At 51.5% G+C, this 13,428-nt stretch overlaps 1 protein-coding gene across 1 annotated transcript in view; it reads right to left on the reverse strand.

The window, feature by feature from the left end:
* Positions 1–484: 484 nt before the first annotated feature.
* LOC128973117 (protocadherin alpha-C2-like) overlaps positions 485–13,428 on the reverse strand; it is an 88,149-nt gene continuing 75,205 nt past the window's right edge. Inside the window, exon 4 of the mRNA XM_054389327.1 lies at positions 485–795. Coding sequence (XP_054245302.1) covers positions 485–795 — 311 coding nt within the window. The remainder of the gene's footprint in view (positions 796–13,428) is intronic.

The following is a 13,428-nucleotide window of genomic DNA, read 5'->3' on the forward strand; positions in this document are numbered from 1 at the left end:
TTTACAACCTGATCTCCTGGGCCCCTGAGCTGACATCTGCACACAAAAGATTTCCAATCAGATCAAGGGTGCACAACATTACAGCTTTGAAACCTGTCCTGTAAAAGTGTCACCAAGACAGGAGCAACAGGAACCACAGTGCAGAGTCCAACCTCTCACTGGCTGTACTGGGAAGGTTCTCCTTTTCGGCGGAGGAGAAAGGAAACTTGTGTCTGCTTTTTAGAGTCTGAAAACAAGCCAGAGTGGAGAAAAAGAGTTAACATCAGACTTAAGAAAGCTTTTTCTTTTTCTTTTTTTTTTTTTTTTAAGACAAAAACCTGTTAAGCAATTTGAGACAGACACTGGAAAATTTCCTGCTGCTTTCCTCAAGTCTGTACAGAACAGGAAATTGGTTAAGAGTAGGAAGAATTTGGGAGTTGCTACATAGGAGAAATCTGCCATGGTTACAAAATCTGGCTAAGGAGGTTCCTTCAGTGCCAACCCCTCACTGGTCACTGTTCTCAGTGGTGCTGTTGCCCTTCTCTTTTTTCTCCTGAGTCTTGTTTCCCTTCTTCTTTTTCTTCTTTTTCTTGGTCTCTTCCTTCTTGCCAAAGGTTATGAAGTCACTTTTGTCAATTTGGCTGTTGGGTGGCTCCTGCCGGATGGAGATGATTGCAGGAGATCCTGGGATAATGAATTTGTCTGGCAACTCACCAGGACCACCTTGTTTGGAATTGCTGGGTCCAAATTTAAAGGTCCAGCTGTTGCTGTTCACACCAGCTCCCACCGGGGGGGACACCTCCCCTGCTTCAGGTTCTGAAAAAGGCAAAAGAGCAGGAAAAGCTTTAAAGCATCTTGAAACAGCAGCACTCAGCCAGTAGCAGCTTCCCAGCTGAAAGCTGTGCCTTTAGCCTGGCTCTGCATTGACTCCTGGCAGCTCAGCTGGATGTGACCAACTGGTTCTTGCCCAGGATCACACAGGACCACAGGACTTTAGGGGTTGGAAGGGAACTCTGGAGATCTTCAAGTCCAGCCCCCAAATGCTCAATGTTAGTGTGCAATGCAGTGATTCACTCCACATACTGCTGGGCCCAGTATGCTCTAGATCCCCTCTAGATCTCTCTTCTAGAGCCTTGAATACAGGTTAGGACCTGTGGAGAAGGACCTGGGAGTCCTGGTGGACAACAAGTTTTCCATAGGACAGCAATGTGCCCTGGTGGTCAAGAAGGCCAAGGGGGTCCTGGGGTGCATTCAGAGGAGTGTGTCCAGCAGAGCCAGGGAGGTTCTCCTCCCCCTCTACTCTGCCCTGGGGAGACCTCACCTGCAATATTGTGTCCAGTTCTGGGCTTCCCAGCTCAGGAGGGACAGGGATCTGCTGGAGAGAGTCCAAGGGAGGGCTGCAAGCATGCTGAAGGGACTGGAGACTGCCTGGGGAGTTGAGACTGAGAGCCCTGGGGCTGGTTAGTGTGGAGAGGAGAAGGCTGAGAGGGATCTGATCAATAGCTGAGGGTTGGGGGTCAAGAGGGAGGGGACAGGGACAGGCTCTGCTCAGTTGCACCCTGGGATAGGACTCTGTCAACATATTGGTGTCCATTTCACCACAGTGTAAGAGCAGAGAGCATCCTTAAGGTGCAGTACCTCTTCCGTGGCCACTCTAACAGAGTGCTCCTACAGGTCTGCATCACTGAAATCTAATTCAGAGCAGGACACTGAGCCTTTAATCTGGTTCTGCCTGGACAAATCCACTCAGCAGATGAAGTCAGGGGATACTTATCACAAAGCCATCTGAGATAAAGGAGCCAAACACATCAAGCCCATCACATCTTCTCTGAAAGCAGGCTTCTGGTCCTGCCCTAAAGACTAAGGGAGGTTGCTTGTGCTTCTGCATTCCTCCCAGCCCCTGAATGTGTTTGTTGGCCCCACAAGTAACTTCACAAGAGACTCATAAAATGCTTTGGGTTGGAAGGGACCTTGGAGATCATCTGTTCTTTGTAACTCCTGCCCCCATGTTTCCACAAGGTTGACTCTCTCCAAGTGCAACAGTCTGTGCTATCCCTGCCCCTTTTTGTGCCAGTAGTACTTCTCAGAAGCAGCTAATGGAGTGCAGAATTGAGCCTACAGAAGGTTTTTTTCAGGGAGATTGGTTCCCTGAACCAGGTAACTCCACATACAGAGGAGAAAGAATCCTGATTTGAGAGACAGGCACAGAGTGGTTTGGGCTGGAAGGAACCTTAGGGATCATCTCCTTCCAACCCCCTGCCATGGGCAGGGACACCTCCCACCAGCCCAGGTTGCTCAGGGCCTCATCCAGCCTGGCCTTGAACATCTCCAGGGAAGAAGCATCCACAGCCTCCCTGGGCAACCTGTGCCAGTCTCTCCCCAGCCTCACTGGAAAGAATTTCTTCCTCATCTCCAGTCTCAATCTCCCCTCTCCCAGCTCAAAGCCATTCTCCCTTATCCTGTCACTGCCAGCCCTTGTCCAAAGTCCCTCCCCAGCTCTCCTGGAGCCCCTGCAGGTACTGGAAGGCTGCTCTAAAGTCTCGCCAGAGCCTTCTCTTCTCCAGGCTAACAAACCCAACTCTCCTTGCCTATGCCCATAGGGGAGGTGCTCCAGGTCAGCTTTGTGGCTTCCTCTGGACCTGCCCCAACTCTTCCATGTTCCTCTTATGCTAGGGGCCCCAGAACTGGATGCAGTCCTCCAGGTGAGGTCTCAGGAGAGCAGAGGGGAAGCATCATCTCCCTCATCCTGCTGGTCACACTGCTTTTGATGCAGCCTAGGATATGGTTCTGGGAGACAGAGGTGGGGACAGGCAGGAGCGAAGGAGTTAACATCCAACACTGCCTATGAGCAGGGTTTCCACAGCCTCCTCAGGGAACTTCCCTTCTGCATCATTTACCTGATACCACCACATGCTGATGTGTCTTGGCAGGCTGGAAGGTCACAGTTCAGCTGTACCAACAACTGTTGGCTGTTTAGGCAGCTCAGATCAAGGATAAATGTCACTTACCACAGAGCTCCCAAAGCTTCCTTTGAAACATCTCTTCTGCTTTTTTTGTTAGCAGCAGGGAAGAAAAGAACCAAGATTCCCACTCAGAGGCTCTTTTACATTTAACAGGATTAGTTGGGACTTCTCTGGAGTAATTTCTGGGCTTAGTGAATGCTTTCAAGTTGTTTGTTAAAGGGAAAGCTAAATAAAGCAAATCCATCCAGCCTGATTCATAACACCTGACTGAAAATATTGCAGCTGCCCAGAGGGGAGGTTTGGCTTAGATGAGGGGAGAGCAACTGATGGCATTGACCTGGAGCTGAGCAAAGCCTTCCACACTGTCCCACACCACAGCCTGGGCTCCAAACTGGTGACACATGGGTGTGATGGGTGGACCACGAGATGGATAAAGAACTGGCTTGATGGCAGCACCCAAAGAGTGGCTGTCAGTGGCTCCATGTCCCAGTGGAGGCCAGGGACAAGCGGAGTCCCTCAGGGATCAGTGCTGGGACCAGGCTTGTTCAACATCTTTGTTGGTGCCATGGACAGAGGCATTGACTGCACCCTCAGCAGGTTTGCTGATGACACCAAGCTGTGTGGTGCAGCAGACAGGCTGGAGGGAAGGGATCCATCCAGAGGGACCTGGACAGGCTGCAGAGCTGGGCCCAAGCCAACCTCATGAGGTTCAGCAAGACCAAGGGCAAGGTCCTGCAGCTGGGTCGAGGCAATCCCAAGCACAAATCCAGGCTGGGCAGGGACTGGCTGGAGAGCAGCCCTGAGGAGAGGGACTTGGGGGTGCTGGGGGAGGAGAAGCTCAACAGGAGCCAGCAGTGAGCACTTGCAGCCCAGAGAGCCAAGCAGAGCCTGGGCTGCAGCAAGAGAAGTGTGGCCAGCAGGGCCAGGGAGGGGATTCTCCCCCTCTGCTCAGCTCTGGTGAGACCACTCCTGGAGTACTGCATCCAGTTCTGGAGCCTCTGTTACAAGAGGGATCTGGACATGCTGGAAGGTGTCCAGAGAAGGGCCACCAGGATGAGCAGAGGGCTGGAGCTGCTCTGCTATGAGGACAGACTGAGAGAGTTGGGGCTGTTCAGTCTGGAGAAGAGAAGGCTCCCAGGTGACCTTCTTGTGGCCTTTCAGTATCTGCAGGGAGCTACAAGAAAGCTGGGGAGGGACTTTTTAGGCTATCAGGGAGTGACAGGACTGGGGGGTATGGAATAAAGCTGGAAGTGGGGAGATTCAGGCTGGAAGTGAGGAAGAAGTTCTTCCCCATGAGAGTGGTGAGAGCCTGGAATGGGTTGTCCAGGGAGGTGGTTGAGGCCCCATCCCTGGAGGTGTTTGCAGCCAGGCTGGATGAGGCTCTGGCCAGCCTGATCTGGTGTGAGGTGTCCCTGCCCATGGCAGTGGGGTTGGAACTGGCTGGTCCTTGTGGTCCCTTCCAACCCTGACTGAGTCTATGATTCTATGATTCTGTGATTTGAGTTGCTACATAAAAGTTCAGAATTTGGGCATTCCATGGTGTAACTCACACAGAATCACAGACTCAGTAAGGTTGGAAAAGACCTCAAGGATCATCAAAGTCCTACTCAAAGAATCACTTTGGGGACTGCCTCCTTGCTTTATTCATAGGTTCATAGAATGGGTTGGGTTGGAAGGGACCTTAAAGATCAGCCAGCTCCTGCCATGGGCAGGGACAGCTGCTCTAGTGACCAGGTTGCTCAAGGCTTTATCCAGCCTGGCCCTGAACACCTCCAGGCAGGAGGCAGCCACAGCCTCTCTGGGCAACCTGTGCCAGTGTCTCCCCAGCTTCACTCTCAACAATTTCTTCCTCATCTCCAGTCTCAGTCTCCCCTCTCCCAGCTCCAAGCCATTGTCCCTTGTTCTGTCCCTCCCAACTCTTGTCCAAAGTCCCTCCCCAGCTCTCCTGTGGCCTCCTTCAGCTACTGGAAGGTTGCTCTAAGGTCTCCCTGGAGCCTTCTTTTCTCCACGCTGAGCAAGGAGCACAGCATGCTCAGGGAGTGCATCAGCCCTTCATGTTCAATCATCAAATGATTTCTTTTTCAAATGCTTGCATGCAGCAGGACCCAAACTGTAGGCTGCAGCTGCACCTCCTGATGCTCCCCTGCCCATGTGTCTGCACGCTAGGATGGAAGGTGAACTTCTCACCCCTTCCAGCTCCTTCTACTGCCACCAAGAGCTGAGTGTCTCTGTAGGCTTCAAATGGAACTCAGAGCAACAGGAGCTCTGCAGATGAGAACATTATCTATTTAGCTGGGAGGGAAGGATTTCTAGGCTGGCTTTCAGAAGATTTCTTTCTCCATCCAGGCTGAAACACACAGCAGACACAGATACAACCCCCCCCACCCCTCATCCTCAAACCATCTGTCTGGAAGCTTGAAGTAGTAGGGTGTGGTGCTCAACTATTTTTTTCTCCTCCAGAGGCATTTTGGGCCATGCCAGGCACTAATCTGAGCTGGGTGCAGAGAGGGTGGAGAGTAGCCCTGAAGAAAAAGCCTTGGGGGTGTTGGGTGCTGAGCAGCTCCCCAGGAGCCAGCAGTGCCCTCCTGCAGCCCAGCAGGCAACTGTGTGCTGGGCTGCAGCCAGAGGAGGTTGGGCAGCAGGGCAGCAGAGGGGATTCTGCCCCTTGGCTCTGCTCTGCTTAGACCCCACCTCCAATCCTACCTCCAGTTCTGGTGTCCCCAGCAGAAGAAGGACTTGGAACTGTTGGAATGAATCCAGAGGAGGCCACAAAGATGATCCAAGGGCTGGAGCAGCTCTGCTATGAGGATAGGATGAGGGAGCTGGGGGTGTTCAGCCTGGAGAAGACTCCAAGGGGACCTTAGATCTGCCTTCCAATACCTGAAGGGAACCTATGGGAAGGCTGGAAAGGGACTTTTTCTGAGGGTGTCTAGAGACATGCCAAGGAGGAATGATTTGAAGCTGAAGGAAAGCAGGGTTAGAGTGGAGCTGAGGAAGAAGTTCTTCAGTGCAAGGGTGGTGAGACTGGAACAGATTGCCCAGGGTGGCTGTGGATGTTCCCTTCCTGGAGGTGTTCAAGGCAGGGTTGGGTGAGGCTTTGAGCACCCTGGCAAGGGGGTTGGAGTAGATGATCTCTGGGGTCCCTTCTATGATTTCCAGTTCCCATGTTGCAGCCCTCTGCACTGCCACAGTACCTACCTCTCCCCATGCTCTGCGCATGGAGCCCAGGCACCTGCTACAAGGAACAAGGTCCCTAAAATTTAGCTTGTAAGTAGCTGTAGGCACCTGAATTCTTCTTCTTAGCTGTCATCCTAATCCTTTCTCTTAGGTGCCATCTAAGGTGGCCTATGATGGGGCCAGTCCTGTGACAGGACAAGGGGCAACAGATACAAAGTGGAACACAGAAAGTCCTACCTCAGCAGGAGGAAAATTTTTTTCACTGTGAGGATGACACAGCCCTGGAGCAGGCTGCCCTGAGAGGTTGTGGAGTCTCCTTCTCTGGAGATTTTCACAACTCACATGGAGGTTTTCACAACTCACCTGGAGGTGTCCCTCTGTGAAGCTACTTTGGATGGCTCCCTTCCCTCCAGATTGTCAACAGGACCACACAGCTTGGTGTCATAGAGTTGTAGAATTGTCAGGGCTGGAAGGGACCTCAAGGCTCAGCCAGTTCCAACCCCCCTGCCATGGCCAGGGACACCTCACACCACAGCAGGTTGCTCACAGCCACATCCAGCCTGGCTGCAAAAACCTCCAGGGATGAGGATTCCATCACCTCCCTGGGCAACCTCTGCCAGGCTCTCACCACCCTTATGGGGAAGAATTTCTTCCTAACATCCAATCTGAATTTCCCCACTTCTAGTTTTGCTCCATCCCCCCCAGTCCTATCACTACCTCTACAACTCTCTACAACTGCCTGAAGGGAGGTTGTAGCCAGGTGGGGGTTGGTCTCTTCTCCCAGGCAAGCAGTGACAGAAGGAGGGGACACAGTCTCAAGCTGAGGCAGGCGAGGTTCAGGCTGGATGTTAGGAAGAAATTCTTCCCAAACAGAGAGACTGGCCCTTGGAATGTGCTGCCTGGGGAGGTGGTGGAGTCATCATCCCTGGAAGTGGTTAAAAACAGCCTGGATGAGGCACTCAGTGCCATGGGTGGTAGGTTGGACCTGATGATCCCAAAGGTCTTTTCCCACCTGGTTAATGCTGTGATTCTGTGAGGTTTTGTGTTACTCTTCCCCTCCCTTCCATGTCAGGAGGGCAGGCAGCTCGGCCCTTCTGCTAAACCATTACAGATGGCTTCTAAACTGGGGGCAAAATGCCATGCAGGGAACATGTCAGCACTCAGCCCACAGATCAGCATCCCAGCAGGGCTGAGGCTGTGCTTTCCCTCTCACTGCCATTTCTCTCTCTTCTAGGGAAGCTGTGTGTTGGGTTTTTTTCTCCCTGTCCCTCCATAGCCCCAGAGCTCCAATCTGGTGCTTGCTAGGAACAGGTGGTGCTCCCTCACCATAGTGTGAGCTGGCCATGCACTCTGAGTGCCAGCTCCATGGGCTCTGCCTCCTCTGCCCCCTCTGCTTTCTTACAGAGCCTTGGTCAGAAGAAGGCTAACTTGTGTTAGAGCAGATGTGCCCCTGCTCAAGGGGAGAAGATGAAAGCATTTCTGTGCAGCTCTGCCTCCCTGAAGAGCTGGTTTGGACTCTGTGACATGCTCAGCCCAGACAGCAGCTCCATTCCACCCCTCCCCACTCACCATTTTCATAGAATCACAGAATTCTTAGGGTTGGAAGGGACCTCAAGGCTCAGCCAGTCCCAACCCCCTGCCATGGGCAGGGACACCTCACACCACAGCAGGTTGCTCACAGCCACATCCAGCCTGGCTGCAAAAACCTCCAGGGATGAGGCTTCCACCACCTCCCTGGGCAACCTCTGCCAGTCTCTCACCACCCTCATGGGGAAGAACTTCTTCCTAACATCCAATCTGAATCTCCCCACTTCTAGTCTTGCTCCATCCCCCCCAGTCCTATCACTCCCTGACACCCTGAGAAGTCCCTCCCCAGCTTTCTTGGAGCCCCCTGCATTTTCTCCCTGTCTTGAAGAATCTGGTGGCTCAAGGACACAGGAGATCATTCAGATAAAAGCTTTCAGTCAAGCCATCTATTTTTATGAAGTTTAAAGGAAATCTTAGTTAATGTCATTGAGGTTTGGGTTGGTTTTGTTTTTGGTTTTTTTTCTAGACACCAGAACATTCTGCCTGAAGCCACCCTGAGAGCAGGAACACCCCAGCATTAATCACAGCCCCTTCTGTCCTCAGGTCAGGGTAGCAAAACACATTAATTAAATGAATTTATTTAAAAGTAAGGTCAGGCAATAAGCAGGAAGCAAATTGCAGAGGAAGCAAGTCATTAACCTGATTTCTCTCTTCCCTGCCTCCTCCACTGCTGCTGGACTGACTGCAGCTTCTGCCTCTGGCAGGCTTAATGAATATTCACTGCTAGGAAGAGGCTGCACTGATTCTGAGACATCAAATGCAAACAGCCTGCACTGCAAAACCCTCTCTGTGTCATTTGGAGGATCTCTGCAGACATTCTGGCTCCACTGAGCATCCCTAAGCCTCTCTGGGATTAAAATGTCCATTTAATCTTTTTTTTTTAATCTTTTTGTTTTTTTTTTTTTTTTAAACACACACAAAAAAAAATTCCCAAATCCAAACCCACAAGCAACAGAACAACAAAGAAAGCAAAGCTAAATCCATCATCAGCATGAGAAAGTGGACTGAAAGCCACCTTCCACCAAGAAGTGAACAAAAGGAAACCTTCCACCAAGAAGTGAGCAAAAGGAAACCTTCTAACCAAGAAGTGAGCAAAAGGAAACCTTCCACCAAGAAGTGAACAAAAGGAAACCTCACCAAAAAGTGAACAAAAGGAAACCTTCTCACCAAGAAGTGAGCAAAAGGAAACCTTCTCCCCTCTAAGGAGTAATAAACAAAAGGAAACCTTCTCCTCACCAAGGAGGAGTGAGCAAAAGTGCAGAGGAGGGCAAGGAAGCTGTGAAGGGCCTGGAGAAGAAATCTGATGAGGAGCAACTGAAGGAGCTGGGGCTGTTTGGTTTGGAAGAGAGGAGGCTGAGGGGAGACCTCATTGATCTCTGAAAGGAGGTTGTGGAGAGGTTGGTGCTGGTCTCTGCTCACAGGTAATTAGTGACAGAACAAGAGGGGATGGCCTCAAGCTGTGATTAAGGAGGTTTGTAATGGACATTAGGAGACATTTTTTCCCAGCAAGAGTGGTCAGGGATTGGAATGTGCTGCCCATGTGGTTGGTGGTGGAGTCACCAACCCTGGATGTGTTTAAAGATGGTTTGGATGTGGTGCTTGGAGCTATGGTTTAGGGGTGAACCTTGTAGGGTAGGGCTCTGGGTTGGACTTGGTGGTCCTGACGGTCTGTTCCAACCTGAATGTTGCTGTGGTTCTGTGAAAAGGAAACCTTCCCCCCACCAAGAAGGAGTGAACCAAAGGAAACCTTCCCCCCACCAAGGAGGAGTGAACCAAAGGAAACCTTCCCCCCACCAAGGAGGAGTGAACCAAAGGAAACCTTCCCCCCACCAAGGAGGAGTGAACCAAAGGAAACCTCCCTACCAAGGAGGAGTGAACCAAAGGAAACCTTCTCTCCACCAAGGAGGAGTGAACCAAAGGAAACCTTCTCTCCACCAAGGAGGAGTGAACAAAGGAAACCTTCTCTCCACCAAGGAGGAGTGAACCAAAGGAAACCTTCTCCCTACCAAGGAGGAGTGAACCAAAGGAAACCTTCTCTCCACCAAGGAGGAGTGAACAAAGGAAACCTTCTCCCTACCAAGGAGGAGTGAACCAAAGGAAACCTTCTCTCCACCAAGGAGGAGTGAACCAAAGGAAACCTTCTCCCTACCAAGGAGGAGTGAACCAAAGGAAACCTTCTCTCCACCAAGGAGGAGTGAACCAAAGGAAACCTTCTCCCTACCAAGGAGGAGTGAACCAAAGGAAACCTTCTCTCCACCAAGGAGGAGTGAACAAAGGAAACCTTCTCCCCACCAAGGAGGAGTGAACAAAGGAAACCTTCTCCCCACCAAGGAGCCTGTAGCTTTAATCCACTGTTTGGAGTTGAAGCCAGCAACATTCAGGGTAATTACAGAACATATGTGGTGGGAGCTCTGTAATCCCCTACTGCTTTGACATCCAGATCCAAAGCAGGGGGTGGGCAGGGAGATCACTCCTAGCTCAGTCTCAGGTTCCTGTCCATGCTGCCACTGAAATTGAATTTCAGTAGGGATAATTGAGCTCATTATGAGAAAACAACCTCACCTGGCTGTGGATTCAGAGGGCTGAAGCACCTCTCCTATGAGGACAGGCTGAGAGAGTTGGGGCTTGGTGAAGAGAAGGCTCCAGGGAGACCTTAGAGCTACATTTCAATATTTGAAGGGGATATACAGGAAGGCTGGGAAGGGATTGTTTAGAAGGGCCTGGGGTGACAGGCTGAGGGGGCAATGGTTTGAAGCTGGAGCAGGGCAGATTTAGGTTGGACATCAGGAGGAAGTTCTGCACAGCGAGGGGGGGAAGACACTGGAACAGGCTGCCCAGGGATGTGGTTGAGGTCCCACCCCTGCAGATATTCAAGGCCAGACTTGATATGACCCTGGGCAGCCTGCTCCAGTTGGAGATGTCCCTGCTGACTGCAGGAGGGTTGGACAAGATGACCATGGAGGGTCCCTTCCAACCCAATGCAATCTGTGAAGCTGTGATTCAAGCAAATGTCTGAGCTGCCAAACAGCCCTGCCAGCAGGTCCTGGGATATGTGGAAGCAAAAACTGCTTTGCTTGCTCCCACAGCCTGCTGTGGCCAGAGCACAACACAGGCAAAATGGCTTCTTCTAGCTGCTGAAAAGCAAGCAGAGAATGGGGGGGTTGCAGCTCCTCTCACTCTCTTTTCACTAAAAGAGGCTTTTCCTCCCACAAAAAGGGCACAAAACCATCAACCTTCTCAGGTGACAACCTTCTGGTGCTCTACTGGTGCCCAGCCCTCCTCCCAGGGGTACAATTTGTCTTGGGAAGCACCTAGCAGTACTTGCTTAGCACAGGCTTTAACCTTTTCCTCACCAAACTGGGGACTCATCTGCTGCATCACCAAGGTGGCAAGCAGACAGGTCCAGGATGCTCCATATGAGCTCTCCAGCTGTAAGCAGACCCTGGGCTCTGGGGGATGAATGTTTGTGTAGCTAGCAGAGGTCATTAGGTAGTGATTGCTCCTGCAGGCTAAGGTAAATGGAGTTTTCTTTGGGGATCTCCCCACCTCAGCAGGCTCCCAGTGACCATTTGAAAGAGTTAATAGCTAGAAACAGCCAAAAGCTCTGAGGACTCCTTGCCAAGGCATCTGTGGTGATTGCTGAGCTGATTTTACGTTGCTGTAGGGCTGAGCTCCCCATAGCAGCCCTACAAAGATCCAGCCAGGAACTTTGGCTTTCCAAGGAGCTGTTAATTCCTCATCCCTTATTGCTTTTGTTTTGGTTTCTTCTCCCTTCAGGGACACTGAGGGAGTCAAGTTTAGGCAGCCCCAGGGCAGTAATGTCCTTGATGCTAGGTTAATAGTTGGACCTGATGATCTTAAAGGTCTTTTCCAACCTAAATAATTCTATGAATCTATGAAAAAACAAAACAAACAACTCCAGGCAGGATTATGTTCATCTTGTTGCTGCATTGTAATTGGAGTGTGGGCAGCTGAAGCATCAGCAGCTGCCCTGCAGCAAGGGAAAGGGCAGTGCCCAGTGCAGGAAAACTGCAGTTGGTGCTGGGGGGCACAGCTTGTGCCTATCAATAGGTGGGAAAGGAGAGGGGAGAAGTGGTGTGGACAGTGTCCCCTTGAGGACCTGCAGTGGGTTGATCTTGCTGCCACCTCCTCCACTTCCACCAAAGAGAAGGTTTTTCTTTGTCTTCATCTCAAACCAGGTCCTGTGTCACCTCCTCAGATGGCCTCAACTCAGCCTTCTGGAGCAACAAACATCTACTCAGGCTGCTGCTGAGGGCTGGTTTTACAGAGTCACAGAATGGGTTGGGTTGGAAGGGACCTGAAACATCAGCCAGTTCCAACCCCCTGCCATGGGCAGGGTCACTTCCCCCCAGTGCAGGCTGCTCAGGGCCTCATCCAACCTTGAACACCTCCAGGGAGAGGGCAGCCACAACCTCCCTGGGCAACCTGTGCCAGTGGATTTCTGGGTGGCATATCCAGCATTTCTAGGTGGCACATCCCATGGGCTTTAAGACACATCTTTAAAACCTGGGATGTCTGATTGGTGGCTCCAATATCCCTCTGGATATGTCCAGGGCATTCTAACTGCTTGCAGCTGCTGGGTGCTGTGTGTGGGTGCTGCCTCCATTATTCTACAGAGACATGAAACACTGCAGGGAGCAAAAAAACATTGCAGAAGACAAAGCTCTGAATGTCAGGAGGACAGGAAATGATCTGGGCACTGCTTAGTCACAGTGGAAAACCAAGGCTGGGCTTTGTCAAATTTAAAAACAGAGTAATTCAATTCTTCCATACAAGGACTTTGATATGGAACACAACAGGCTCCCAGACCACCATAAATCCTGCTGGGAAGGTGAAAAGGAGGAAGCATTTCCTGGCTGCTGCTGCAGTCTGTAACATTATTCTGCAGCCAGCCAGCCCCCAGCTCCCCCTCCCCTTGGCTCTCTGCTAGATGAGCTCTTGAGCTGAGGCCAGGAGCACAAACACACTTTCTGTCTGGTTGGCTCCAGCCACTGGAGGCCACTCTGCTTCTGTGGGGTGAGCACAGCAGCAGCAGCAGCAGCTTGGGCTGCTGGTCACAGCCACTTCCCACCTCAGCCACCTCCACCTCAATGGCTGGCTGGGACTGACTCACAGAGTCACAGAATGGTAGGGGTTGGAAGGGACCTCTGAAGATCATCAAGTCCAACCCCCGCCTGCCAGAGCAGGGTCACCTAGAGCAGGAATAAGAAAACCTCCCAAAAGAAGGAAAAATTCAGGTTAGCTCAAGGGAAGACAAAAGACAGGAGCAGATGCTCTCCTAGTGCTGGATCTCTTGGACAGGATTAGTTTATAGAATGATAGAATCATAGAAGTGTTTTGGTTGGAAAAGACCTCCAAGATTGTCCAGTCCAACATCAACCCAACCCCACCATGGCCATCAAACCATGGTCCCCAGCACCATGGCCACACAGCAGCCTGTGCCAATTCCTGACCACTCCTGAAGGGAATAAATTTTCCCTAATCTTCAACCTAAGCCTCCCCTGGCACAATTTCAGGACATTTCTATCACCTGAGACTAGGGAGCAGAGCCCAACCCCCACCTGGCTGCAGCCTCCTCTCAGGAGCTGTAGAGAGCAATGAGGTCTCCCTCAGCCTCCTCTGCTCCACACTAACCACCCCCAGCTCCCTCAGCTGCTCCTCCCCAGCCCTCTTCTCCAGACCCTTCCCCACCTTTCTTGCC

The sequence above is a fragment of the Indicator indicator genome, chromosome 18, assembly GCF_027791375.1.
Source record: "Indicator indicator isolate 239-I01 chromosome 18, UM_Iind_1.1, whole genome shotgun sequence".
NCBI classification, from domain to species: domain Eukaryota; kingdom Metazoa; phylum Chordata; class Aves; order Piciformes; family Indicatoridae; genus Indicator; species Indicator indicator.